The 27,414-nt window shown below is 36.2% G+C and overlaps 1 protein-coding gene across 1 annotated transcript in view; it reads right to left on the reverse strand.

Annotated features, from left to right (window-relative positions):
• Positions 1-11,526, reverse strand: part of GNAT3 (G protein subunit alpha transducin 3) — a 63,221-nt gene extending 51,695 nt beyond the window's left edge. The window contains exon 1 of the mRNA XM_060632329.3: positions 11,080-11,526. Within this exon, the coding sequence (XP_060488312.1) occupies positions 11,080-11,197 (118 nt within the window). The 5' untranslated portion in view covers positions 11,198-11,526. The remainder of the gene's footprint in view (positions 1-11,079) is intronic.
• Between the last annotated feature and the right edge of the window lie 15,888 nt (positions 11,527-27,414).

Below are 27,414 nucleotides of genomic sequence, written 5' to 3' on the forward strand. Positions count from 1 at the left end.
TTTACCTGTAAAATATTTTCCTTTCATAATTTTCTTCTTATAATGGCTTTTCTTTTCACTCAAATAATTTCCTTTAACATTATTTGTAAGGCTGATTTAGTGGTGATGAACAACTCTAACTTTTTTTTTTTTTTTTTTTGGTCTGGAAAATTCTTTATCTCTCCTTCTCTTCTAAATGATAACTTTGCTGGGTATAGTATCCTTGGTTGAAGGTTTTTACCTTTTAGTACTTTAACTATATCATGGACTCCCTTCTGGTCTCCTATGTTTCTACTGAAAAATCAGCTAATCACCTTCATGGGGTTTCCCTTGTATATAACAGTTTTCTTTAGCTGCTTTTAAAATTCTCTTTTTATCATTACTTTTTGCTATTTTAATTATTATGTGTCTTGGTGTGGACCTCCTTGGGTTCATCTTGTTAGGGATTTTCTGTGCTTCCTGGACCTGGATGTCTGTTTTTTCCCCAGATGTTATTACTTTTGATGATGTCACTGAGTTCCCTTAACCAATGTTCATTTTTTACTCTTTTTTCTTTTTGCTCTTCAGCTTGGTTGCTTTCCATTTCCCTTTTCCAGATTGCTGATTTGTTCTTCTATATCCTCCAATATGCTATTTATTCCCTCTGATATATATATATATATATATATATATATATATATATATATATATATATATATATTTATTTCAGCTATTGTATACATCATCTCTGACTGGTTCTTTTTTATCCTTTATCTTTGTGAAAGTTCTCACTGAGTTCATTCGCTCTTTTCAAGTCTAGTATCTTTATTACAATTACTTTGAATTCTCTATCAGACATATTGTTTATCTTTGTTTCATTTAGCTTTTTTCTGTCATTTTTGTCTTAATATTTCATTTGAGACATATTCCTCTGTCTCCTACTTTTGTCTAACTCTTTGTTTCTATGCATTAAGAAGGTCAGCTACATCTCTTCAAAATAGTGGCCTTGTATACAAGAGGTCCTGTGGTACCCTGTATTGCAATGGTCCCCTGGTCAGAACCAGGTGCTCTAGGGTTGTCTCTTGTGTGACTTCATGTGTCCTACTGTTGTCACTGAGTTGCACTTGTTTTCTGCCCAGCCCAGCTATAATGCATTGGGTGCAGACACACTCAATGCCAGGGTCTGCTCCCTATGCAGCAAGTTAAGAAGCTTAGATGCAGGAACTGTGGGTGCTCTGGTGCATGAAATTACCCCTTCTCCCCAAGACAGGAATCAGTTTGGAGTGGGGCTGATCTCTGCTGTGGCAGATTGCAAGATGTGGTGGGGGGCTTAGTTTCCTATTGCCTTCATGCCTCTCCTGGAGTTAAGGCCACTGTAAAGTAACTGGAGTTAAACCCTGCTGATTGTAAAACCTCTCAAATTGAAGCCCCACTGTTTTTCAAAGTCAGACCTTCCAGAAACTTGTCCTTCCAGTGCAGGTCCCCAGTGTCTGGGGTGCCTGGTATAGAATTAACCCTCTTGCTTCACTGTGCTTTTGGCATCCCTCCTTTTTGTGGTTAGTCTTGCTGGGGGTTTTGTTCATAACTGTGTCTCTATCCCTCCTGCCCTTTTCGATGTGGACTCCCTTCTACAAATAACTGTGGAAGGTCTGTTCTGCCAGTCTTCAGCTCATTGTCAGAATTTGTTGTATACATATAGCTATTATCTCAGTGTGTCCAAGGGGCAAGGGGGACTGAACACCCTCCTACTCTACCATCTTCCATATATTCCCCTGAAAACCTATCTTTTATACCCTTCACCTTTAGCAATTATTAACGTTTGTCATGTTTCCTTTCTTTTGTGTATGTGTATGTGTATGTATATATATGTGTGAATGTATAGGAAATAATGTTTTATATATATAAAATTATATTTAGATATAAAATATATATATTATATGCATTCAGATGCATATAATATCCTTTGTTTTGCTGAACCTTTTGAAAGCAGACACCTCACCCATAAATACTTCAGAATGCATGTTATAAGAATAAGATTATTGTTTTCTATACAATCACAATACTAGTTTCATGCTTGACAAAATTTATATTAATCCAAAGTGTTATTTAATATACACTCTATATTCAAGTTTATCTGATTGTTCCAAAAAATGTTTTCATACCATATATTTCTTGGCTCCCAGATCCAAAGTTTACATGTTGCCTTTGGTTATTATGCCATTCAAATTCTTTTAATTTAGAACATTTCCATTTTTATATTGTTTCTATTTTGCTTTCATGATACTGGCATTTTTCTAAAGTCCAGGATAATTTCTTATATAGTTCAATATTCTGTATTTATCTGATTATATTCAATGTTAATGTTTTAGCATAAACAATACTGGGTTTTTTTGGTGTATCACGTCAGTAAGCATATGGTGTCAGATATATTTCTATGACTATTAGTGTGTCTGAAAAACTATTTCTGTGATAGAATACTAATAAGCATCACAAATCCATAAAATTCCTAAATACCTTAGCAGGCAAACTGAGCATTTTCACTTGTGAGAAATATTGTGGCTATGTACTATCTTTTCTAATGAAATTTTATTTAAATATTTCCAACTTTATACTTGTTTTAAAACATAATATTTAAAAGATTACATGAGCCTTCTTGGATTTTGAGAAGTATTTAAAAAGTATTTCATCTTTCTTATTAATATACATTTTAGGCTAAAAAAGGAAGAAACTAAAATGCAGAATTATGTAGTTTTCCCCAAACAGGCCTAAACTGTCTAAACTTTCATTAATTGTGGAATAGGCATGCACACACATTTTTGTATAACAGAGTTTTTTTTAAGGCCTTAGTTAATTACATGGTTATTTTATACATAGTTGATAATTGAGCAAAGGAAAACAGAGGACTGAATATATCAAATCTCTAGTACTCACTTGAGTTGTCCTAATTTCCAGACCCATATATTCATTTAATAAATATCTCCACTTGATTGTGTTACAAATATCATACATTTGAATGTCCTAAATTATTACTCCTTTCATATCTTCTCCAATCTAATCTTTTTTCTTGTATTTCCCATAGTGATGAATAAAATGATCATTATATTCAATTCCACCTTTAATCATTCCTCCCACTTAAAACCCACATGCAGTCAGCCACCATGTTCTCTTCACCTTGTTGCCTAATGTCCCTCAAATCATACTTCCAAACTTGTAATTTCCACCTTAATTTACAATCTCATCAAATATTTGCATAGTACTAATATTGGCCTACCTACCTCAACCATTCTCATAAAATGTTTGTCTCATAGTATAGTCAGGATGGTTTTTGACCAAAAAAAAAAAAAAAAAGAAAGAAATCCAAGTATTTATCATTCTCATTTACATTCTGAAAACCTACCAGTATCTTCCTATTGACTTAAAGAAACAAGCTCTTTATGGAATGATGTGGCTTTTTTTCACATATCGAATGTATGTCTATGTTTTAGACACTATGAACAATATACAGAAATATTTTAGATCCTGATTCTGTCATTCTTCCATACTCACATCATGCATGCATGCATTCCTATGCTAAGCCAAAGGAATTCAATGAAGAATAAAACCTGACATGTTGTTTGTTTTCATAGATCTTAGAACACAGATAATTTACAACTGACACAGATAAGAATAAAAGGCTTTGTTTTCTTGTAAACTAATTTGTGATCTTAAAAACTGAATTACCTTCTTAAGTTCTTATTTTCTTATCTATATAATGAAAATATCTATCTCATAGAGGTGATTTTATAGACTGAAAACAATAAACAGTTGAACAAGAGAAATATGAGACACATTCTATGAGATAGAGATAAAACTCAACTTTGTGACAAAACTGCCTTAGGGCAACGGGCAGAGAATGATCACAAAGGAGTTAAAGAAGATTGAAATACAGAGTTGATAAAATGGGAAAGAATATAATGGGGAACCTCATAAAATTCAAAGCCTAGGGATAAATAGGCAGCAAGATAAACATGAAAAATAATTTTAAGGTCTCCCAAGATGCAATCAGTTTGCTGATAAATAAAAGAAATTTTCAAATATTGATCAAGACATGGGCAAAAGGAAATATATTAATGTCATTCTTCCAGAGGAGATAATTAATTTCTGAAGCAAGGTCCTTAAGAGACAGTAGACATTGCAAAACACAAAGGCCCAAGACAAACCTTGATAAGTGAAGGCACTTAAGAATGGGGAGAGAAAGGGGCGCCTGGGTGGTTCAGTCGGTTGAGCGTCCGACTTCAGCTCAGGTCATGATCTCGCGGTCCCTGAGTTCAAGCCCCGCGTTGGGCTCTGTGCTGACAGCTCAGAGCCTGGAGCCTGTTTCAGATTCTATGTCTTCCTTTCTCTCTGACCCTCCCCCATTCATGCTCTGTCTCTCTCTGTCTCAAAAATTAAAAAAAAAAAAAAAATAAAAGAATGGGGAGAAGAAGCAAGCCTCAATAAGCGAGGAAGGAAGGGATATAAAACACTTGAGGGTATTGCAAAGTTACAGGATGAAGAAAGAAGAGAGATGCAGAGTGACTGAGGTCTGACTTTTGAGAATTGGAGGTTATCAGGGCTCTTTGGGAAATAATGTTTTAGTAGAGAGGAAGATACACAGGTGAGATTATAATTAACTGAAGAGAATATGGAGTGTAAGAAAATAGAAGCCAGAGCATACACTACTTTGAGAAGCGCTTCAATACAAAACCATTTTTTAATTTTTTAAATGTTTATTTTTGAGAGAGAGTGCATGAGCACTTGTGTGGGGGAGGGGCAGAGAGAGAGGGAGACTGAGGCCCCTGAGCAGGCTCTGTGCTGACAGCAGAGAGCCCAATGCAGGACTCAAACCCAGGAACTGTGAGATCATGATCTGAGCTGAAGGCAGATGCCACTGAGCCACCCAGTTGCTCCAGTATAAAAATATTTTTTTTTAATATACTTATGTACGGTAAATTCAGGGAGATTATGGACTCAATGTTTTTCAGGCTAATAGAAATACATATGTCAAGAGGAAGAAGGCAGTAAGAGAAGAATTTTGAAAACGGAACAGAAACAATAAATCATAAAGCAAAATTCTTAGGATATGGGAAAGGATAAAATTTACCACACAGAGGCCAAAATTAGCTTTAAATTATTTATTTATTTGCTTTGAGAGGGAGAGAGGGAGAGAGAGAGAGAAGAAGCAAGGGAGGGGCAGAGTGATAGAGCAGATAAGCAGATGGATTCTGAGCTTGAGTCTGAAATCTTAACGGAGGTGTATTGCATGTGAAATGTATCATGGGGTCATTATCCCATCAGATGTTCATGACCTTCCTCAGGCAGGCTCCACACTGTCAGTGCAGCGCCAGACGCCAGGGTTCAACTCATGAACAATCAGATCATGACCTTAGCTGAAATCAAGAGTAGGTCGCTCAACCAACTGGGCCACCCAGGCGCCCCAGCTTTAAAATGAAAAGCAAAAGTTCAGTGAGATTTGGAGACAACGTTCTATCACTGGCATGTGGGTGTTCATCTCAGGTGAGGTGGGGGAGCCGGGAACAGTTCTAGGTCAAAGTGATAATGGGAATCCAGAAACAGATGTCCTTGGAGGATTATAGGAAAAAACTAAGAATAAGTAGAATAATTGTTGGCCCAGCTAAAGTCCAAAATAGAAATTTGTCAGCCAGGAAACAGAAAAGGAGATACCATTTTATTCTACATGTGGAAATGACGAAAATTGGGAGTATGCATGGGGGTCAGGATTAGATAAGCCCTAAGGGTTGACTCCAGCGTATTAGACAATGGTAAATGGGGAATTTTGAGGGATTTTCTGAAGTTGAAGTTGTGAATGTCAATTAAGGCAGAGGATTAAAGGGACAGGGTATTTCAGAATTGTCAGAGGAACACAGCTAAAATGGCTGATTCTAACTGAAGGGGGCAGGGAAGTATACGAAATCGAAGAACTAACTCAGCAAGTGTCTAAATGAATGAGATACAATAGAACATAGAATGCTGGTCAGAGATGGAAATCTTCAGATATCTTAAAAAAAACCAATTCTAAGTAGCAAATTTATTCTATTTGAGTGTAAAATACTGAGGCAGGAATGAAAGCTGTGGAATCTGCTTTAAAGCATTGGGATCTAATAAACAAAATGGGTGTTTTTACGTCTTGATGGGTCGCTTCCTCAGTTTCACCTTGAATCCTATTTCTGTAGGTTCAGATCTACACTGATGTATTTAGACATTAGTACTTGGAGAAAACAGATAAGCAGATGGATTCTGAGCTTGAGTCTGAAATCTTAACGGGAGGTATATTGCATGTGAAATGTATCATGGGGTCATTGTCCCATCAGATGTTCATGACCTTCCTTTCTCTCAAAGATTATGCAGGGGTTAATAACTTTTTGTTAGCTGTTCATAGTGCTTATATAAATGATTTTAAAGATACAGTATTGCTTGCTCTTGAATCAATAATTCAGTTTGAATGAAAAAAGTGAATATAAAACTGTTCTGCAATATTATTAGAGAGGTTCTGCAAAATTAGAGTTAACAGGAGTCCTTTTCAGATTATTTAATCTCATTAACAAATAACCATCATTTGACTAATATAGAGTGCCTTAATAAATGGTTTGCATCTCTTATGTGGGAAACTTGAGTCTATGTATAAGATTTGCTGATTATGTGAGATAAATGAACCTAAAACAAATATATGCAAAACATTTGTGGAAGTTCTCTTTGCCTGCTGGATGAATAGACATTACACAAAGCTGTTTGATACTGCCATTTGCCATTTTTGTAAACAAATACAACAAAGGCCTTGCCTTTGAAATTGTTATGGTGCAAACAGTCCACTGCATTTTGGAGAAAATTTGAAATTCCCCAAATAGACTTTTTCTGCCTATTTTCTCTCTACTGAAAAATAATTTTAAACATTTGTCTTGAAAATATTTGTGCGTCCACAAGATTGAATATACTTAGACATAAAATAAATTATTTTATAATATTTTGAGACAAAAATACATTATTAGAGCAAGGAAAGGATGGCTGTAATTTGAATAAGCAAAAATTGAAAACATGATTTAGGAATGTGTCCTACCTCTTGTTCACTTATCACTAGTGATCAGAAAGAAATTTATTGGTTGATCTTAAAGTAATGATCCCAGGGGATCTGTTTGTCTGATCACATCCATGGATAGGCATTGACTCTATTGGTATAATGGAAATTCAGAATAGAATTTCTTACACTTGATGAATTTGTAATCTAGCCAGTGACTTGGGAATACCTCCAGTTTCCTGCATACTCTCCCTCTCACATTTAGAGATACTTAAATAAAAATAAAGACCTGCTTGAAAAAAAGAATAAAAATAAGAACTTTGATTTAACATACATAAAAGGAAACCAAAAGAAAGAGAAATTGTATACATTTATTGACATTCAATTTATTTCAGCTTTGGAAATCTGTTACATAACAAAAATCACATTTGTCTGGATTTTTACAATTTATAAAATATTTTGACACCCTCCATTTCTCTGAAGTTATGTGACTAGCCTGAGGTCACTCAGAGATGTGGAAAAAGCATAACATATGATGAAAATATTAAATCAATTTTTTATCGCAAATGGCTGCAAAACACATTCTATTCATTTGGAATTATATTCTCTCCATTCTGCCAGATGATTTAGCCAATTCTGCTATGCAGATTTTATTTTACCAATTATTTTGTAACAAGCTTTTAGACAGTGTCAGCATTATAATTCTTCCACTGTCAAACTAGAAAAATGACACGCCTTCTGAAATATCCATTTGTTGAATAAGTGGGACCTTTTGGAAAATTTGAAAATGTTGATTAGCTAAGTAAACATAAGCACATTTAAAATAGATATTCTTTTATCTTTGGACCCTTTTAAAGTTTATGTTTTTAAGAGTCAGATGATTGTATTAATATTTTAAACAATAAAACCCAACACCACCATTAAAAAATTAATGTGATGTTTGTAACACAGCACATAGAAGAATAAAGAATAAGCAGGTTAGATCTAAAAGAAAACTAATGAATAGTCCATGATAGTGCAAAATCACTGGTTAAAAGCTAATTTTAATATCAAAACTGAAAATTGTAGAATGAATGTGACAGTGTTTCAAATATGAAAAAAAAAAAGCAAAGCCAATTTTCCTTATACTTCCCACTGAGCTCTGAATCTAAAAAAGTACAAAAGAAATTAATGTAAAATATAAAGAGAGGGACATAGAAAAAATGGGAACAATCCACAATGATTCTACAATTAAATGGCAGGTACCTCTTTCGAATAGAAATGAAGTTTAATCAAACATTTGTAAATTGTCTCTAAAAATTAAGGAATTCTCCAAAAGAGAACATATTCTTTGTTAGAATTTGTTCTTCTTATTAAAATGTACTCTTTCTGGGGCTTGTTTAAAGGCTGATTTTTTTTTTTTTAAAGCACATGACATTATTATTCTGATAGTAATTCTCAAGTGTGCCATCCATGAGTGTTTGAGTCATCCCCACTGTTTTCTAGAAGCCTAGTTTTTGCTAAGGAAAAAGATGTGGCATCTCTTCTGTAATTTTACTAAATGTCTGAAAGGCATAATAAAGAGGGAATCTGTCTGCAAGGTGATCCTTTATTTGTAAAATAGCTATTAGATAGCTCTAAATTCAGTGAAATCTTGTGTCCAGTAATTCCAAATGGTACATCTACTTAACAGCACATCTACTTAAATTTGGTAAGTTGTGTTATGTCCTTAAGCACCTAGAATTTATTGGATAATAAGAGGATCAGTATAACACATAGATTCTGTCAAAAATATTTTTCAACTTGTATTTTTTACAAAAATTGGGTTAGATCAGGATCTGATCATTACCAAAGCTTAACTGTTTAGTCCCACATGATATACACTCATTGGTAAACTTAAAAGCTGTTGTTTGGACTGCTTCGATGAATGGGAATCTTGTTTCAAAGATGGGAGAAATTAAACAGATTTCATTCATGAGGGGATTTGAGGGTAGGAGGGTAGGAAGGTTTAGGTTAGTTCCACTGAATACTTTTATGTCTTAATGAGGCACATTTTGTATAAAAAATTATAGTTTAGAGAATTTGAGTTCAAGTCAAAAATAAGAATTGAAGCAGAGTTGTTACAAAACTTTGTTATTTTGAACTTGACAATTGAATGATCATACGCAGAACTCAGAGTCCAGAAAAAACAAAAAACAAAAAACTTAAATGTTTGGAGTAAAGTGGAAGAGGAAGCCTTGAAAATTTGATTCATCTTGTGTAAATAAGAAGTTCAGTGCACATATCATTTGAACCCAATAAATCCATACATAGTATATGGTAACTTTGGAACTGAATTTATGAAGTTATGATTGTCTTGGGAAAGTAGAAGATGAAATGGTGTTCATGCCTCAAGAGAGTCAACCTCTCTTCTTGATCTAACCCAACCAATTCAATCTAAAATTAATTAGTATAGGGGGAAGGGGAGGGAAAAAAATAGTTACAAACAGAGAGGGAGGGAGGCAAACCATGAGACTCTTAAATACACAGAACAAACTGAGGGTTGATGGAGGGTTGGGGGAGGAGGGAAAATGGGTGATGGGCATTGAGGAGGGCACTTCCTGGGATGAGCACTGGGTGTTGTATGTAAGCGATGAACCACGGGAATCTACCCCAAAAACCAAGAGCACACTTTACACACTGTACGTTAGCCAATTTGACAATAAATCATATTAAAAATAAATAAATATTCTTATAGACAAAAAAATTAATTGGCATATTGAGAATATGTCTATTCTTTTGAAATTTTATTCAAACATAGGGATTTTAAATATATTTTATCATTAGTCTTATACCACTGTTCTTAGTACAAGAGGGACACTGAATACATTTGTAGGAATGCTTGGCTTTCCCCCTCAACCTTTATTTGCTTTTTCTATGTCCACATTACTTTTAGTCTTGATCAAAGCCTCAGAGAATGCTCTGCAGTGTGAGGGAAAGTATATTTGCTGCTTTCATAAGAACTGGCCCCAACATCCTTGTTACCAACCCCTCAGTGGTTACTTGCAAGTGTTGTGGCCACAGAACTTGTGCATAAGGGGAAAGAACATTCTCTTTTCTTTGAGGAGCAATTGCTGGGAATCCCACGTTTGGTTTCTGAGACACTCTTGCCACTGGGAGCAAATGAGACACAGTAACGGGGCACTTAAGATAAAGATATTTTGTGTGAAAGATATACAATTCTGAATAAAATGAAGTCTTTTTGTGCTTAAGCAGGAGGAATACACTGATTACATTTCTTGTTTTGATTTCTTTATATAGGTCTTATTTATTTTTATTTCAAAAACATATTTATCTTGTGGCGACAACTACATGTTAGATTTTTTTGTCTAAAAAAATATGCAGCATACAGATTTTCATTCAGTTCATCCAACATTTACTTTATAGTTCTGGTAAAACATTGTTCTGAGTTTTAAGAAGATAAAAAGATAGAAGGAACATAATTCCTGAGCTGAATCAATATATAAATATCCTAAAAGGCTTTAAATGGAGTATTTTACAAATATACAGACAATATCACAGCCAATATTCAGAAACCTGAACAATGCTATTAATATAACTTAAAGTACCTTACCATTAACTGTATAAATAAATTGAGACTAATTGGTTTTAACAGCAAAAGTAATTAAATAACATGTTAAATTTGATATCAAACAACATATTTCTGTTCAAACAAAATAACCTAACTCTTTATAACTTATAATTAAAAGATTGTTTTCAATATTAAATAACTGATATTCAGAAAATGATTAGGGTATGATAAAATAATAAATTCATATGAGTTTTATTTTGCTAATAGTAAATTGTATTATTGACAAAGAAGAATTTAATTATCTCAGAAATATTTGTCTCTGCTTAACCAAAAAAAAAAGTAAATCCTAAAGAAAAAAGTAAACATTTATAGAGTACATTTAAAGCCTATTTAAGTTTCCAAACATGTATTCATAATAAAGCCCCCATGTGGTAATGTACCTAAAATTAAAAGTTGAGGAAAGTAAATATAGCATAATTGAAAACATCAGGGTTTTGAAAGAAAGAAGAAAAAAAATTACCTAATAACAGCAACTTTACAGTTCTTGCATCTCGCTCCGCATCTTCTTGAAGCTTTTTCTCCAGTTCTTTTGATCTTTTGGCTGACTCCTTGCTCTCTGAACTAATTCCGCTTCCCATTTGGGTAGTTTATTTGCCCAAACTTTTTCAAACGGACAGCACAGCTCTGGCTTGGACAGAGGCTGCAGAAGGAGTGCTCTGCTGAGGCTCCTAACAGCCCATCCCCTCACTCTCTGAGATTCTGCTTTGACTAAGGAGATACTTTATGAACTATCACCTGATCTAAGGGTAAACCCATACATCGCTATGGTTGTACCGCTGGAACCAGAGGAGGAAATTCATTATGCTTTCAAATTAAATGACCACTTATGGCACATCTTCAAAAACTTGGTCATCTTCCTTAAAGAATAGTGTATAATAATGTAGAACATGGTCGAAATCTATACACTAAAGTTAGTGTGCAGTGTGAACAGTTCAAGTGGATGTTTCTCACTAACAGGCAATATTTATTACTGTGATTTAAAGTTATTACTAACCAACAAGCATGTATCTTCATATATTTGAGTCTTCAAATTCTAGATAATCATTCCAATATCACTCTCCAAATATTTATACTGAATCATCCAAATTTATACTCTTGTATGCTTAGATTATCACCCAAAATTGTTGGGAATCTTCTAGTATTAACTAGAAGACATCCTTTTTTTAATTTAAATTAAATTTTTTAAATGTAGTTCTTATATTTATACAGACTGTTGTATTGCCACATAGAATTCAACACACGTTGCTCTTAAATTATTGACTTTAACCTCATTGAATCCATCTCTATAAAAGGAGCTTTTACTGCTTGTGAGAAGACCAATCCATCAACATTACTTGAGGGCCCACTTGGTGTAGACACTGAACTGTGTTCAATTTAGGCAGCACATTAAGTCTTTGGGGCCATTAAGCAACAGCTGTTGTGCTGGAAAGACTTTTATTGATTTGGTACCAAGGAAATAAAAAACAATGTTCTTTGAAACAGTAGGTAATTTGGTTCTTCCTGAAAAGTAAGAACAGTAAATACATTTAAATATGTTCCATGCCTTTTAACTACCCCACTAGATGTCATGCACTTGAGATCTGCAAGGTTGGGGACAAAGATTAGATTATGTTGTACAACTTTTTATTTATATGAAGCATAAAGCACTTGTTAGGTAGTGTGTGTGTGTGTGTGTGTGTGTGTGTGTGTGTGTGTGTGTATAGAGAGAGAGAGAGAGACAGAGAGAGACTGGCTAATTGGTTTTAACAGCAATGTCTATATCTATCTATCTATGTATCTATCTATGTATCTATCTATCTATCTATCTATCTATCTATCTATCTACATTATAAATAGAGTTGGCCCCCTGTGACAGCAGGCAAATCTTTCCATGAATACTTGGGGATTTGTGAATGTGCCCTAACCAGGAAATGGTAGAAGACAGTCAATCCATCAACATGTCAGCGCTAGTCTTCTTTCGAGTTCTTGTGCAAAGTTTGAACAGGTGGGGTTTTGCATATTCATAACACAAGGAAATTTTAGGCTTCCAAATTACATACATACTCCTCATTTGTTTAGTTTTTCACATAAAATATCAGGCTGAAGGTACATAAGCATAGTCAAAACTCATGGCTTTCATCTCTCCAAAGCCGTGTTATGATAGTATAAAGATGCCGAAAGGTAGGTATGCAAGGGTTTGTGCAAATCACGTGGTATTGCTTTTACAATGCAAAGAGCCTACCCCAAAGGAACAAGATTTGCACCCCTTAGTTTATTTATACTCACCAATGAACACAGAATTCACTCTGACAGCAATACAAAATAACAAATATTAAAATAAATTTGTTTTTGCCTATTGTTTTTATATCAAAATCAAATACATTTAGTACCTTGAATACACAAGATTCTTGTATGTTTTATAACAATTATGAACTAAGATCATATAATTTGCATTCAAGTATATATACCCCACAACTTTTTGGTGGGGACACACCTGGGTTTGAAAAAGTGTACATTTTACTAAGACTATCTAGGTTATTAACTTAAACTGAGCAGCTCTTTCAGGACTGTATACAACTTTCTGCACTGTATGAAATGATAAACATCTACTTTTCTGTAACCCAGAATGTTTAGTCGTTAACGTTGAGATTATTATGTAAATTTTTCATCAGTGACTAAAACAAGCTTGATATAAAATTCAAGACGTGTCTATATTTAGGGGAGGCAGGCTGGGAAGAGTCCGGGAGAAGAGAAACGTTCTCTGTCTTCTCCCCTGGGGACCTGGGAAACAGCTTCACTAATGAGCTGGGGTTGTTAATACAGCTATTAGCCCTGTTGTTGCACTTCAGATTATCGCTTTCTGGACCTAAGAAAATGTTGAAAATAAAATAGCGAATTCCACTAGAGTGGGGCCAAGAGCTTACGAGCTTTGATGTATTCCACAGTATTTGGCAGAGTGTTAGCCATAGGAAATGATCAAAAATTATTTCTTGCTAACGAATTGAGGCCTGGAGTCCTTTCTATTTCTTTCACTCTGCTAAGGTGACTGTACGATTAGGGCTCCTTTTCGAGGTTCAATGTGGGTCTATCTCAACACCTTAGAAATTTTAGAGTGCCTCAAAAAAATGAATGAAAAAGCTCACTTTTGGTCTGAAATAGTGTCAGTATATACAATTACAACTGTTAGCACATTTATCTTTTTTTTCTAAGCCTTAAAAATAACATTAGTATACTCCCTTTCGGTGGTTAAACTTCATCTCATAGTGAGAGAAAATTGATAAAAGTTGACAATGGGAAAAGGTAACTAAATGAGATGCTTTTTATTCAGGGAAAAAATGCAGCTAAAAATTTTGTTCTTGAAAACAAACCTAAAGCTATCCAAAACACTATAATGTTAGAGTTCTATGTATTAGTCAGCTGAAAGAGAGAGATTGCTCTGTGTACATATACCCACACACCCCGGAAGCGAGAGACATTGTATTGAAATATCATGGTCTTTTAGAATAATCATTGAGAATGACTTCTAAGAACCTTGTTGCTTTTTGATTTTTTTGTATCACAGCATCAACCTGACTGGGAATATCTTCTTTTGGAACCAGGTTGTGAAAAAGAAAATTGACTTGAGGTAAAGTACAGAGAGAGTCCTCAGCTCTAAAAGCTCCCTGAAATATCACAAGCTTGTAGGGGGTGAATAATTTTTTTTGGTATTTTTGGTCATGATCTCTGTGTAATCTTCAGAAGAGGATATGAGTCTTTAAAAAGGCTGAGTAATCACTATTTTACATTTATAATTCAACATCTAGCTTGGGATGACATGCAATTATCCCCCACCTGCTTTTCATGATGAGATTTCAAACAATGTTTCTGTAGATGTCTCTTTTGCCAGTATTACCTGGGCTTCTAGCTGGAGTTCCTTTGAGAATGTGATATGTGGCTGACTTCAGTGGCTCAGCTCCTTCTGGAAGTTGTGAATACAATTGTAAATACAAATCTGTATTATTCCTTATTTTGTTTCCACATGTTATTGGAGGTGTTGACTTTAGGCTTTGAGTCCCTGGGTGGTTTGAGTCCTGGCTGCCTTAGCAATGACCTTTATCCTAGTATACTCCCATGAAATTTGAGGCAAACCATCTCTCTTTGCTAATGGTACTCAAATGTGCACTTCTGGGAGCTCTATGCATGGTATCTCCAACAGAGAGTTCACATCTTTGGGGACTTCCTGAGAGGAGTCTTGTGATCTTGAGGGAATAGGACAAAACTTACTGTTTCAAGTTAGTGCATTCATGCAGTACAATAAGTTTACAATACCAGCATTAAGCAGCTCTTATGTCTTCAGAGGTAATACAAGTAGGTATTTTTATTCATTGGAAATGACTTCTACCTTTAATTATTCTACATGTTCTTCTTTTTATATTAGAACATGATTATATATAACGATTATTGGAAATAAAAAAAAGATATAAGCTTAACTGACAAAGATGAGATTCATAATTATTTCCTAAGGGGCCACTTCCTGTCCTAAATTCTGATCTTGTTTAAGATGTTTTTTACTGTCTCTTTAATGTAACATTTCTACTACTTCCTTCCTTCATCTTATTTCTCAGTCACTTCAGTTCTGATTATTACAACCACTTTTTACTTAGGTTTCCTGATTCTAGTCTCTGCCTTATTCCACTGTAACTTGTCTGATTGTGCCAGGTTACATTTCCTCAAGCCCAAATTTCATTATCATACTCCTCTTGATACAAAATCCAAGAACTCCTTAATTGTTATTCTATCCTGCCACCATATACTCAGTAATCTACTTAGCACTAGCCAGCTACCCAAATATATCTCCCATTACTTCTCATAACACGTTCTCTATTATAGCTGGGATTTTACATTTTTCCTAATTAGATGTCCCAACTTAGCTTTCACACATGCTTTATTTCCTCACTAGGAATATCTTGCTCTTCCACAGATGACTTTTCCATAGTACTTCTTCTTTTAGAAACTAATATATAGGGGCTCCTGGGAGGCTCAGTTGGTTAAGCATCTGACTTTAGCTCAGGTCATGATCTCACGGTTTTTGAGTTCAAGTCCTACATTGGGCTGTCAGCAGCAGATCCTCTGTCCCCTTCTCTCTCTGCTCCTACCCTGCTCATGTGCCTGTTTTCTTTCTTTCTCAATAAAATGAACATTAAAAAATAACCTACTATGTGTATGTATATTCTCCATTATACTTCACAACTACTATCACCCACGAGGTGATCCTTTACTCTCCAAATTCCTAAGAGGAAGCTGCTACTGGTCAGTTTGTTCTTCCTCAAACTAGGAAAGATACTCTCCGTGACCTTGCCCTCTGCATCTTTTCTGTTTGCAAGATCCTAACTAAGAGTACATTGAAAAAAATCTTCCTTATTGAAATAATTGGTGAATAGTGAGTAATTGACGGATATATGCATAGTGTTTGACAGCTCTTTGCTCCATATTGGAAATGCATGATTTTCCTTTTCACATGATGGCATGTATGAAATACTACCTCTGGAATTGCAGGAACTTACTTAACAATTGATATATTCAACAATTGTTATGTACCAGGCATGGGAGATTCAGCAATAAACAAGTTAGATAACACCTCACAGGGCTTAAATTCTACTGTGTGAGTATCTATGGGGGCTCACACAGACAATGAACATGATAAATATTTAAAGTACATAGATTTACAGATGGTTACAAGTGTTAAATAAAACAGAATGAACACAAGGGGTATAGGAGTCGTGGTGAGGATGAGAGATTAGAATTTTATATAACTTTTCCAGGGAAGATCTAACGAAAAGGTAATAATTTGATATCGTTTGCTAACATCTGACTTTTTTTTTCTTTTCAAATTTTACTTTAAATTATAGTTAGTTAACATACAATGCAATATTGCTTTCAGGAGCAGAATTCAGTGATTCATCACTTACATACAACACCAGTGCTCATTATAACAAGTGACCTCCTTAGTACCCATCACCCATCTGGCCCATCCCCAGCTCACCCCCCTCCACCAACCCCCAGTTTGTTCTCAATCTTTACGAGTCTCTTATGGTTTGTTTCCCTCTCTCTTCTTTCCCCTCCCCATATGTCCAACTGTTTGTTTCTTAAAATCTGACTTTAATATGAAAAACACATGCAAAAAGCTTACTAGAAAGTGTTTTTTGGAACAATCCATGTAAGTGAGTAAAGGAAGCAATATTGTCAGAAGGAGAAATTATATTGCAATGCAATTGCAGCAGAGAACTCAGCTCGGAGAGCTCAAAGGCTGACATGGTCCTTCAGGTTTATATTGAAATGAAGTACAAAGACTGGACTAGTATGCCTTCTTTAAGGACCATAGCAGCTAGGGACTGAGTGGGGCAGTACCACAGGCTTCCGTTTGATATTCACTGTGTTAACCCTTACTGTATAAACCAAAAACATGATATGAGGATTTTGCCAACTGCCATGTATATTCATTCTAATTATACATTTAGGGGCTTGAGAAATGACTACTGGCTGAGTCTGTGAATCCAGTGGATCCACCTTGATATGGTCCAGGATACCATCTATTACCTGGTTTCCATACGTCTCCATTCTAGCATGATGGCCATTATGCTACTGCTGGTCCCCGAGTATCAAGATCCACTCAGACCCCATATTATATTCATTCTATAATATAGCATGGTGTTGAAGTTTTCTCACTCATGGGGATCTTTCAATATTTGGGTACCGGCTCTGAGAAGTAGCTCAAGCATAGAAATAGAATAAGGGTTCACAACATTTTTTGAGAGCAGTCACTCTTATCCTCCTAATGAATACCCTTGATTTTTCTGGTTGTTTAACCTGAGCAATACTCATATTTCCTGCTCATTTATTTGGGCTTTAAGAACATTCTGTTTTATTAACTATTTTCATAGGCCTCTGCCTGTAAAGGTCTCCTGGCTGCCACTCTGACTTTGACTTTCATTACAGTATTACATTTATTTTGGTTCTCATAATTAAGTGCTAAAACCTGGTCTCTCTTTTTTTGGGATCTTATTACTCCCATTGATTTGAGGAAGCCTAGGTCTGTAATTGATTTTTTAATCATCAACCCCTGCCTATAAAGAACTATCTCAATAATGCTGAAATCTTCACTAGAGCTTTTCTCATTATTTTAATACATAGAAAGTTTTTTTGGTCACTTCTTAAAGTCTGACTGGTTATCCAGTGTAGGACACCAACTTCTCTAAGCCTCCTATTGCCCTTCTCTACCATTATCATGGGACAACACTATATCTGGTCTGCTAAGAGCCATCCTAGAAAACATGTTAATACCATCTCCCAGGGTGCTGGCACCCTGTATCATAGGAACAAGCTTTTGTATGATACCTTTCCTTTATCAAACTTTATGTCCTCCCTTCCTTTGATCTAGTATCATTAGAAACCAGTCATATGTATAGGTATTCCATATACATGTTGGTTAGTGTGTATATATGTTGGTTAATTTCTATAGCTCTTTCAGTATGTGGGCTCTTTCTTCTGATGCAGGTCCAGAGGTTCCCTGGCCAGGTTATGTCATAAGCAGATTTATAGTTATCGGTCTTTAGGAGAAGTGGGTATAGATCTTCAATAGGTTGAACGTTATGTTATAAGACAAAGGCCTCTGCATTATTGCCATGCAAGAGGGAGTACTAGCCTTTTAAAAGGAAGAGTATACCACTTTTGCTAGCCCAGAGGGTCCAGATCTAAGGATTCAAGATTTTCTAATGCATCAGACCAGGCATTGCTATTCTAAGTCTCTGAGTTTCACTTCTTTCCAATGACAACTTTGATTTTGGTGGAGTAGTCTTGCCAAGGTTGAAAATTCAATCTTCTTTGGAACTCTCCTATTCTTATAATTAAGTCCTACACCTGATCATCACTTTTTCCACGCTTTTCTCTACTGCATGATATGAGAGACTCTTTTTATCCAGCACAAGGCATCTGTTGGCTTTTGCACTTTGCATTACATTGGTGATTAATTGCTCTTGGCCTTTCATTGTCTTTCTCCAGTGAATAGATAGTCCACAGCTATAGTCCTTACAATATCTATTTTTCTTAGCTCAAACACTAAGATTTTGCTCACCTATACATTGTCTATCACTGGTATGCCATCCCAGGTGAAAAGCTTTATAAAGCAAACTGCTACTAAAGCCAAGGGCTATCAGTGATATGCTTACCACCAACAAAGGGAGGTCCAATTGTTCAGCTGGCTAGAGGTTGAGGGTGTGGGGTAGGTAATCTTTCTCCAGTATGCCATTTTAGAGTGTGCTTCTTAGGAACACCCCTGGTACCAACTCTCTCAGATTAAGTTTCCTGGAAATGGAATCAGACAGATTTACATGACAAAGTGCAGCAGGCAATACCCTTGGCAGATATGCCGATATGGAGTAAGAGTAAAAACTTAGCAAGAGGAATGGTTGAACTACAGTGCATTTACAAGAGGGGATTTAGCTGATCCTGTAAGAAGTCTTTAGCTAGAATGACTCTTCAACTCATAACTGAGAAGGGAGCTGAACCCTTACATTCCCAAGTTTTCCAATCACTGGATGTGGAAACCCCTGAATTGTACTCAGGTACAATTTAAATAAAGCCTTGGGAAATACAGCTCCTTTTGGTCAAGGACAATTCCTGAGGAGGGACTTGGCTGCCAACACTCCCGGTAGCTGAAAGAACAAGTGTCACAGTCATGAAAGGAATTCTAAGTGGTGCAGCAGAAGCGTTCACTTCAGTAACATTTAGGCAAGGACATCAAAGAGATGAGGAATAAAAAGCAAAGACATCTGGAGAAAGACAAATCTGAGCAAAGAGATTGGTAAGTGTGAAAGCCACGAGGCAGACACTTGTCTAATGTAACTGAAGAACTGTAAGAGAACCCGAATGGCTGAATAGAGTAAGTACATGCTATTTATGGGTGGGTAGAAGAATAAAGCAGAATTAATAGGAATGGGGTGGGTGGTCCAGATTATTGAGAGGCTCCTAGTTTAGCTCAGGAGTTACTCTCAGATACTGGAAAAACATTACAGGGCTAACAGAATTCTGGATAGCATGTTGAAAATTAATTAAGAAAATTTCACAATAAATCAGGTGAAAGGCAACATGATTTAAGGCTAGATTATCACCACGGTAGCAAATGGTCAGATTCTGGATACAGGTTACAGGTAGAACTGACAAGGTTTGAGAGATGAAGGGTTTGTGAGAAATAGAGGAGCCTGAATAATTGTAATGTGCTGAGATGGGAAAGACTGTGAAACAAACAAATTTAGAAAGACCAGGAACTCAATTTTTGAATATCATATATTGAGATAGCTATTAGCCATATTAAGTGTTCAAGCAGGCCATCATACATGAGTCTATGAGTGTAGGACTGGCTAGAATATAATTCTGGCTAGAATATAATTTGAGACTCATCAGCAGATGATGGCATTCAAAACATTCAAAAGTAGATGATATAATGAAGGGCATATGTAAAGATAGAAAAGAGGTTCAGAGGTTGTATCCAGGTAATTTAAAGAAGTCTGGGAAGTTGTTGCTAACGTGGAAGAAGTATCAGGAGAACATATCTCCTGATCAGGAGAGATAGTCCATGCTCGTGGATCGGAAGAACCACTATTGTCCTCCTAGAAGCCAAGGAAAGGCATAGGGTCTTATGAGATGGGAGGGATTCACTCTGTCAAATGCTACTCATCAAGTCAAGAAAGAAAGTACTGAAAATTAATCCTTGATTCCAGTCAGGCCTACCTCTTACATTTTCAAGCCAGAATATTATTCACAGCACACACTACACATCTAAATATTAATTATAAATCAAGCTAACAACTTTTGCTTTAGTGTTTATTCACTTTTGAGAGAGAGACAGACAGAGAGCAAGTGGTGGAGGGGCAGAGAGAGAGAGTGAGACAGAATCCAAAGCAGGCTCCAGGCTCTGAGCTGTCAGCACAGAGCTTGACACGGGGCTCGAACTCACAAACCAGGAAATCATGACCTGAGCTGAAGTCCAGCGTTAACCAAATGAGCCACCCAGGCACCCCAAGCTAACAACTTTTAAAAAAAGTATTCTTCCTCTTAAAAAAACAGTAACTTCATAGTGCTGTGAAAAGACATGGTCAAATTTAGCCCACTGAGTGATTTTTAATACCAAAATATGAAAGAATGAAGATCTTGCCTCTCTTCTCTTTCCACCATTAACTCTGAGCTCTGCCATGACAGAACTCTTGCACAGGCAAGCTCTGGCCAAGCTCTCTTAACAACATACAAACAGCTACTTCTTGGTAATCCCTCTGTACTAGGGATATGTATACTAGTGGTGTGTTCAACTCTTGAGGGGTCAGACTCAAGAAAGAGGCCCATGCAGATCCTGAAGTGGGTTTGAGTGATTTTAGCAGGAAATTATGGGATTTTGGTTTCTCGGAATGTGGTCTAGAGGAGGAGCATAGGCTCCAGGTGGGCATTTCCCCTTGGCCTCATGAACTCCTTCCTCTGTGGGAGGTGAGCTCAGACATGAAGGGCCAGAACAGGGATTTCTAAGTTGTGGGGCTCATGGAAGTGGCCCCTCTTGACTGAATATAGAGGTAGTACATAATTTAGAAGTGTTGACCTGGATAACCATGGTTTCAAAACAGTGTTATAAGTGAAAAAAATGGGGTAGAGAAATCAGAGACTGCAGTGGACATTGCTTTCAAGGTTTTCTTCTGTAAAGGGAAGGGAAGGACTGTCATGGCAACTGGTAGGCACGTTGGTCAAAGAGGATGCTTTCGTATATAACCTATGAGAAAGAAACAGTGCAAAGGGAAAATGGTAAGATTTGATAATGCATAATAGAAAAGAGACTGTGTTGTTGAAATGATCTTCTTGGGTAGGTGAGAAAGAATGACACGTAGTGCACAAATGGATAGTAGTTTTCTATTAGAAGACTAGACAGTTCATCTACAGTAACAAGGAAGAAGGAAAAGAAAATAAATATTAAAGCAGACAGATGTTTGGTATAATGCTGGAAGAATTCCCATTTACAATTGAGTCCAAAATAATGATCTATCTAGGAATAAATTTAACCAAGGAGGTAAAAGACCTGTACTCTGAAGACTATAAAACACTGATGAAAGAAACAGAAGATGACACAAAAAAATGGAAAGATATTCCATTCTCATGGATCAGAAGAACCACTATTGTTAAAAATGTCCATATGACCCAAATAAATCTACAGATATAATGCAACATCTATCAAAATACCAACAACATTTTTCATAGAACTGGAACAAATAATCCTAAAATTTGTATGAAGCCATAAAAGATCCCAAATAGCCAAAGCAATCTTCAAAAAGAACAAAGCTGAAGGCATCACAACCCCAAACTTCAAGGTATACTACCAAAGCTTTAGTAACTAAAACAGTGTGATACCAGCATAAAAATAGACACATAGATCAAAGGAACAGGATAGGGTACCCATACATAAACCTGTGATTATATGCTCAATTAATCCATGACAAAGGAGGCAAGAATATGCAATAGGTAAAAGACAACCTCTTCAACATATGGTGCTGGGAAAACTGACATATGAAAGAGTGAAATTGGGCCATTTTCTTGTACTAAACACAAAAATAAACTCAAAATGGATTAAAGACCTAACAGAGAGATGTGAAACTGTAAAACTCCTAGAAGAAATCACAAGCAGTAATTCCTTTAACATTGGCCATAGAAACATTTTTCTTGATATCTTTCCTCAGGCAAGGGAAACAAGAGCAAAATTGAACTACTAGGAATACACCAAAACACACACACAAACAAAACAAAACAAAACACAAAAAACATTTTTGCACAGGGAAAGAAACAATGAACAAAAACAAAAAGGCAACCTAACGAATGGGAGAAGATATTTTCAAATGATATATCTGACCAGGAGTTAATATACAAAATATATAAAGAACTTCTACAGCTCAACACACACACACACACACACACACACACACACACACACACACACACAAAGCAAATAATATGATTAAAAATGTACAGAGAAATTTGATATATATTTTTCCAAAAGATTTACAGATGGTCAACAAACCCCTAAAAAGATACTCAACATCACTACTCGTCAGGGAAATGCAAATTAAACTCACAATGAGATATCACTTTATATCTGCCAGATAGGCTAAAATAAAAATCACAAGAAATAACAAGTGTTGGAGAGGAAGTAGAGAAGAGGGAACTCTTGTGCACTTTTGGTGGGAATGCAAATTAATGGAGCCACTGTGGGAAGCAGTATGGAGTTTCCTCAAAAAAAATAAAACTAGAATTACCATATGATCCAATAACTGCACTAACTAGCCAAAGAAACAAAAACACCAATTCTAAAAGATATGTGCACTTCTGTGTTTATTGCAGCATTATTTACAGTAGCCAAGATATGGAAGCAACCCAAGTGTCCATCCATAGATGAATGGATAAAGAAAATGTGGTATTTATACAGAATGGAATATTACTCAGCCATAAAAAAGAATGATACCTTGCCATTTACAATAACATGGATGGACCTAGAGAGTTTTATGCTAAAGGAAATAAGTCAGTCAGAAAAAGACAAATACCATATGATTCCACTCATATGTGTAATTTAAGAAACAAAGGGAAAAAAGACAAAACAACCTGACTCTTAAACACGGGGAACAAAATGGTGGTTGCTAGGTGAGGAGATGGGGTGGGAGATTATGGGTGAAATAAATAAAGGGTGTTAAAAGTATGCTTACCTTGATGATCACTGAGAAGTTGTATAGAATTGATGAATCATTGGTAAGCACCTGACTTCAACTCAGGTCATGATCTTATGGTCTGTGAGCTCAAGCCCCACATCAGGCTCTGTGCTGACAGCTCAGAGCCTGGAGCCTGCTTCCAATTCTGTGTCTCCCTCTCTCTCTGCCCGCCGCCCTCTCCACCCCCATCCCCATGCTATGTCTCTCTCTCAAAAATAAATAAACATAAAAAAAATTAAAAAATGAATTGTTGAATCATTATGTTTTACACCTGAAATTAATATAACACTAAATGTTATTCTTGAATAAAAAGATAATAAAAATAAATGTCTCTTCGGATGGCTTCTTTTTTATTTAAATAGGAAGCAAGAGAGGGAGCATGTATTGGAGATGCTAAAAGAGAGTGAAATAGTCATCTAGTTTGTTACCAGTTCAACCTAAATAACCCTTTATATCAGCCATAAAACCAAAGATGCCTCAGCAGTCATTGTGTTGTACAAATCCCCAAATCTTTTCCTTTAGGGGTTGTCTTTAAATTCCTCAGGAATTTGGAGATTGCTAACAGCTCATTTCTCTGAAACCTCTCTCACATGGACTTTCATGTTCTGGCTAATAACCTTTTATGCCTTCACACCTGGTCTTCTGTCTTCACTGAATTCTTTCACTGTTTCTTTTTCTAAAGCAAGATTCTTTCACATTTCTGTCTTTAAATCCGATGCTCCTTCTTCAGACAGCCTCATTTCCTCTTCAGGACTTAAGGATTACTGTTTCTTATCCAGGTACATACTTCACCCTCTCTCCCTGATTATTGGGGCAGATTCCTAAAGAATTTACTTCCTCTTTTCTTTCTACCAAACTCTTGCTCAATCTGATGTCACACGGATGTAAGAGTTATCTTCCCAAGGGACAAATGACTCTGTCCTTTATAACATGTCCATTGTTTAAAGTAAAAACGTTTAGAAGACCCAAAGGACATAAAATAGGTTTTTTATTTTTATTTATTTTTTTAGTAATCTAAACAGTAGGATTTGAAAAACTATTATCCTAAAAACGTGAAATACTGAACAAATGCTCTTTCTGGAAATTACACAATTTCCACCCCCCACTTCTGACCACACTTTCCCAGAATAATTGTTGAGTTACAAGTTCAAATAAAACTGAAGTTCGCCCTACACCAAACACTTACCAAGACCAGGGAGCTATAAGCCTACAGAAATAATCCACTGTACAAGACCCTCCACTTCCAAATATTTCTCTGTAAATATTTACTTTGTGTTTCCAGCTTGAAGGAATGTCTCAGAAAATAAAATGTCTTGTAAAACTTTTAAGTCTATACTAGTTAATCCACCTTTCTCCTGAATTTTACATTTGTCTCCTATATTCTAAATCCTAGTTGAATTTTTTGCTTTTCATACCTTTTTTCGCTAGCTCATCATGTCTTTCATCATTAACCTTGTGCTGTTCTTGTTGCCTCAATGCCCTTTCTCATCTCAAAAAGGTTTAATGCCCAATTCAGTGTCACCGCATCCACTACACTCAACTCTAACAACACTTGAAAGCTCTTTACATATTCTCTGAAATTATAAAATTTTACTGTGACCCATTTTTTAAAAAAAATGTTTATTTTGAGAGAGAGAGAGAAAGAGCGAGTGGAAGAGGAGCAGAGAGAGAAGGAGAGAGAATCACAAGCAACCTCAGCACTCTCAGTGCAGTGCCCGGTGAGAGGCTTGATCCCACGAACCATGAGATCATGACCTGAGCTGAAATAAAGTGTCAGAGGCTTAACCAACTGAGCCACTGGGGTGCCCCTACCAGGACCACTTTTACAGTAAGTAACTGAACATATTGCAATTCATTTAAATAATTTATATATCTGGTTTATTGTTGGTTTGCAAGCACCTCGGGGGCTTTCCAAGTATAATCTGAAACTGGCCCCACAACGTGGAAGGTGGGGAGAGACTGAAGAAAGAAGTCACTCCAGATTGGTAGATGGAAGTTTTAAGAAGCAAAGAAACTTACATTCAAGGCTTGTCCTGGGTGGCTGCAAGACGAGTAGCTTTCTGCACCTGCCCATGAAATCTTAAAAGTGTGCATAGAGGTTTTAACTAGGTTCAGTCACATATTCCGGCCAGATGGTCTCAACCATTTATCACTATCTCAAGGCTATGTCCTTGGAGCAGCCTCTGGGATCAGGGAAGGCAAGTGGACCCCATAATCCAAGGACATGGGGAGTGGGTAAGGAACCTCCAATTGCTGGGTCCAGCTCACAGCAATTAGGTCTTCTTGATGACCCACACCCAACAATTACTCGTACTAACTGAAAAACCATAGGCTCCAGAGACAGAGAAATCTGCAAAAAAATACCGCATGTTATTTGTACTTTAGTCAGAACTATGCGACAGTCTTCTGCAATGATGGGAATATTCTGTATCTGCACAGTCTAAAACTATGCATTCGCTGCATGTGTCCACTGAGCACTTGAAGTGTGTCTAGTGCAAATAAAAACTACATTTTAAATTTTTAAAAATTTTAATTATTTTGGGTTTAAACTTAGATAGGTACAAGTAGCTACTGGCTTTAGTTACTACATGTTCAGCCTGCAGGTGTATACACTGAGATTTCTTGTGTAAATGTCATCTGCAAAATCCCTTCATCTCACCACATGTAAACCCTTGCTGTGAATGCTGCTATAAGATGCATATCTGGGGCACCTGGGTGGCTCAGTCAGCTGAGCGTCTGACTTCGGCTCACGTCCATATCTTGCAGTTCATGAGTTCAAGCCCCGCGTCTGGCTCTGTGCTGACAGCTCAGAGCCTGGAGCCTGCTTCACATTGTGTCTCCCTGTCTTTCTCTGTCTCTTCCCCACTTGTACTCTGTCTCTCTCTCTCTTTCTCTCTCTAAAATAAACATAAAGGAAGTTAAAAAAAATCACATCTCATCTAGCCATTGCCAAACTGCACTGTGCATACCAACTTGGGCCTTCTCTCTATGACTCATGCTGCATAATCCTAATCTGTTTCCCTCTTTATCCCCACACTTCCCGAAACACATGAAAGCCTAAAAACAGTCACAAAGCCATTACTCTCTGAAAATGAACCCATGATCCAGTATTTTCATTCTTATTTGTTGCGGTTTCTATTTGTTACGCACATATGAGCCAGAGACATTACTGGATGCTTGATGGTAGCAGGAAGAAAAGTTAATGTGTTTCAATGACTGTGCATTTTTCTCATCCTTTGTCATACTAGCAAAAGAATAATTTCATGTCTCCCTTGAATTATCTTTTCCCTAGAAAATCCTCAAATTGTTTATCTGCCTATTCAACACACTTTATATCTCTCCTGAAATTTTGAGGTACAGTCGTACCACAGAATGATATTCTTAAAGAATATTAAAATAAATGGTCAGGACAATAATCCAAGTGCACGTGAAAAAAGAACTGTGGTGTAAGAGGTTGATGGTTAATGTCAGAAGAATTGTATAGATACACAGGCACACAAAGACTTAAGGAGTTCAGAGAAGAGAACTATTGCTTTTATATGCTTTCATATATAAGGAATCTTATATAAAAAAGTTAGGATTCTAGCTATATTTTGAATTATAAGTAAAATTGCACATGGATAAAATAAAAAGCATGCCAGAGCACTACTGTGTTTGTAGTTGTGTCATCCTGTGCTAATTTCTTAATATTTAAAAACTGATTTTCTTCCCTTGTAAAATGAGAGACTTACTACATCCATTTTTTTAATTTGAAGATTAGAAACAATGTCCTTAAAACCCCTAGCATGGTGCTTAGAGGATCACAGCTTTTTAATACAGAGTAGCATTTATGATTTTTCCAGATGAAGGAAACTGCATGTTCTGAGAACCAGAGGTGAGAATTCCCACAGACACAAGAGAGTTTAAGAGACAGTGTGGTGAGATACCATGAACAGATCAGTTTGGCTCAAGGACTTTGTATATTTGGGAGCAATATGAGACATATATAGAAAAATATACTGAAACAAGATTGTGAAAGGCATTTTGTTCCAAGGTAAGGAGTTTATCAT

The sequence above is a fragment of the Panthera onca genome, chromosome A2, assembly GCF_046562875.1.
Source record: "Panthera onca isolate mPanOnc1 chromosome A2, mPanOnc1 haplotype 2, whole genome shotgun sequence".
Lineage (NCBI taxonomy): Eukaryota > Metazoa > Chordata > Mammalia > Carnivora > Felidae > Panthera > Panthera onca.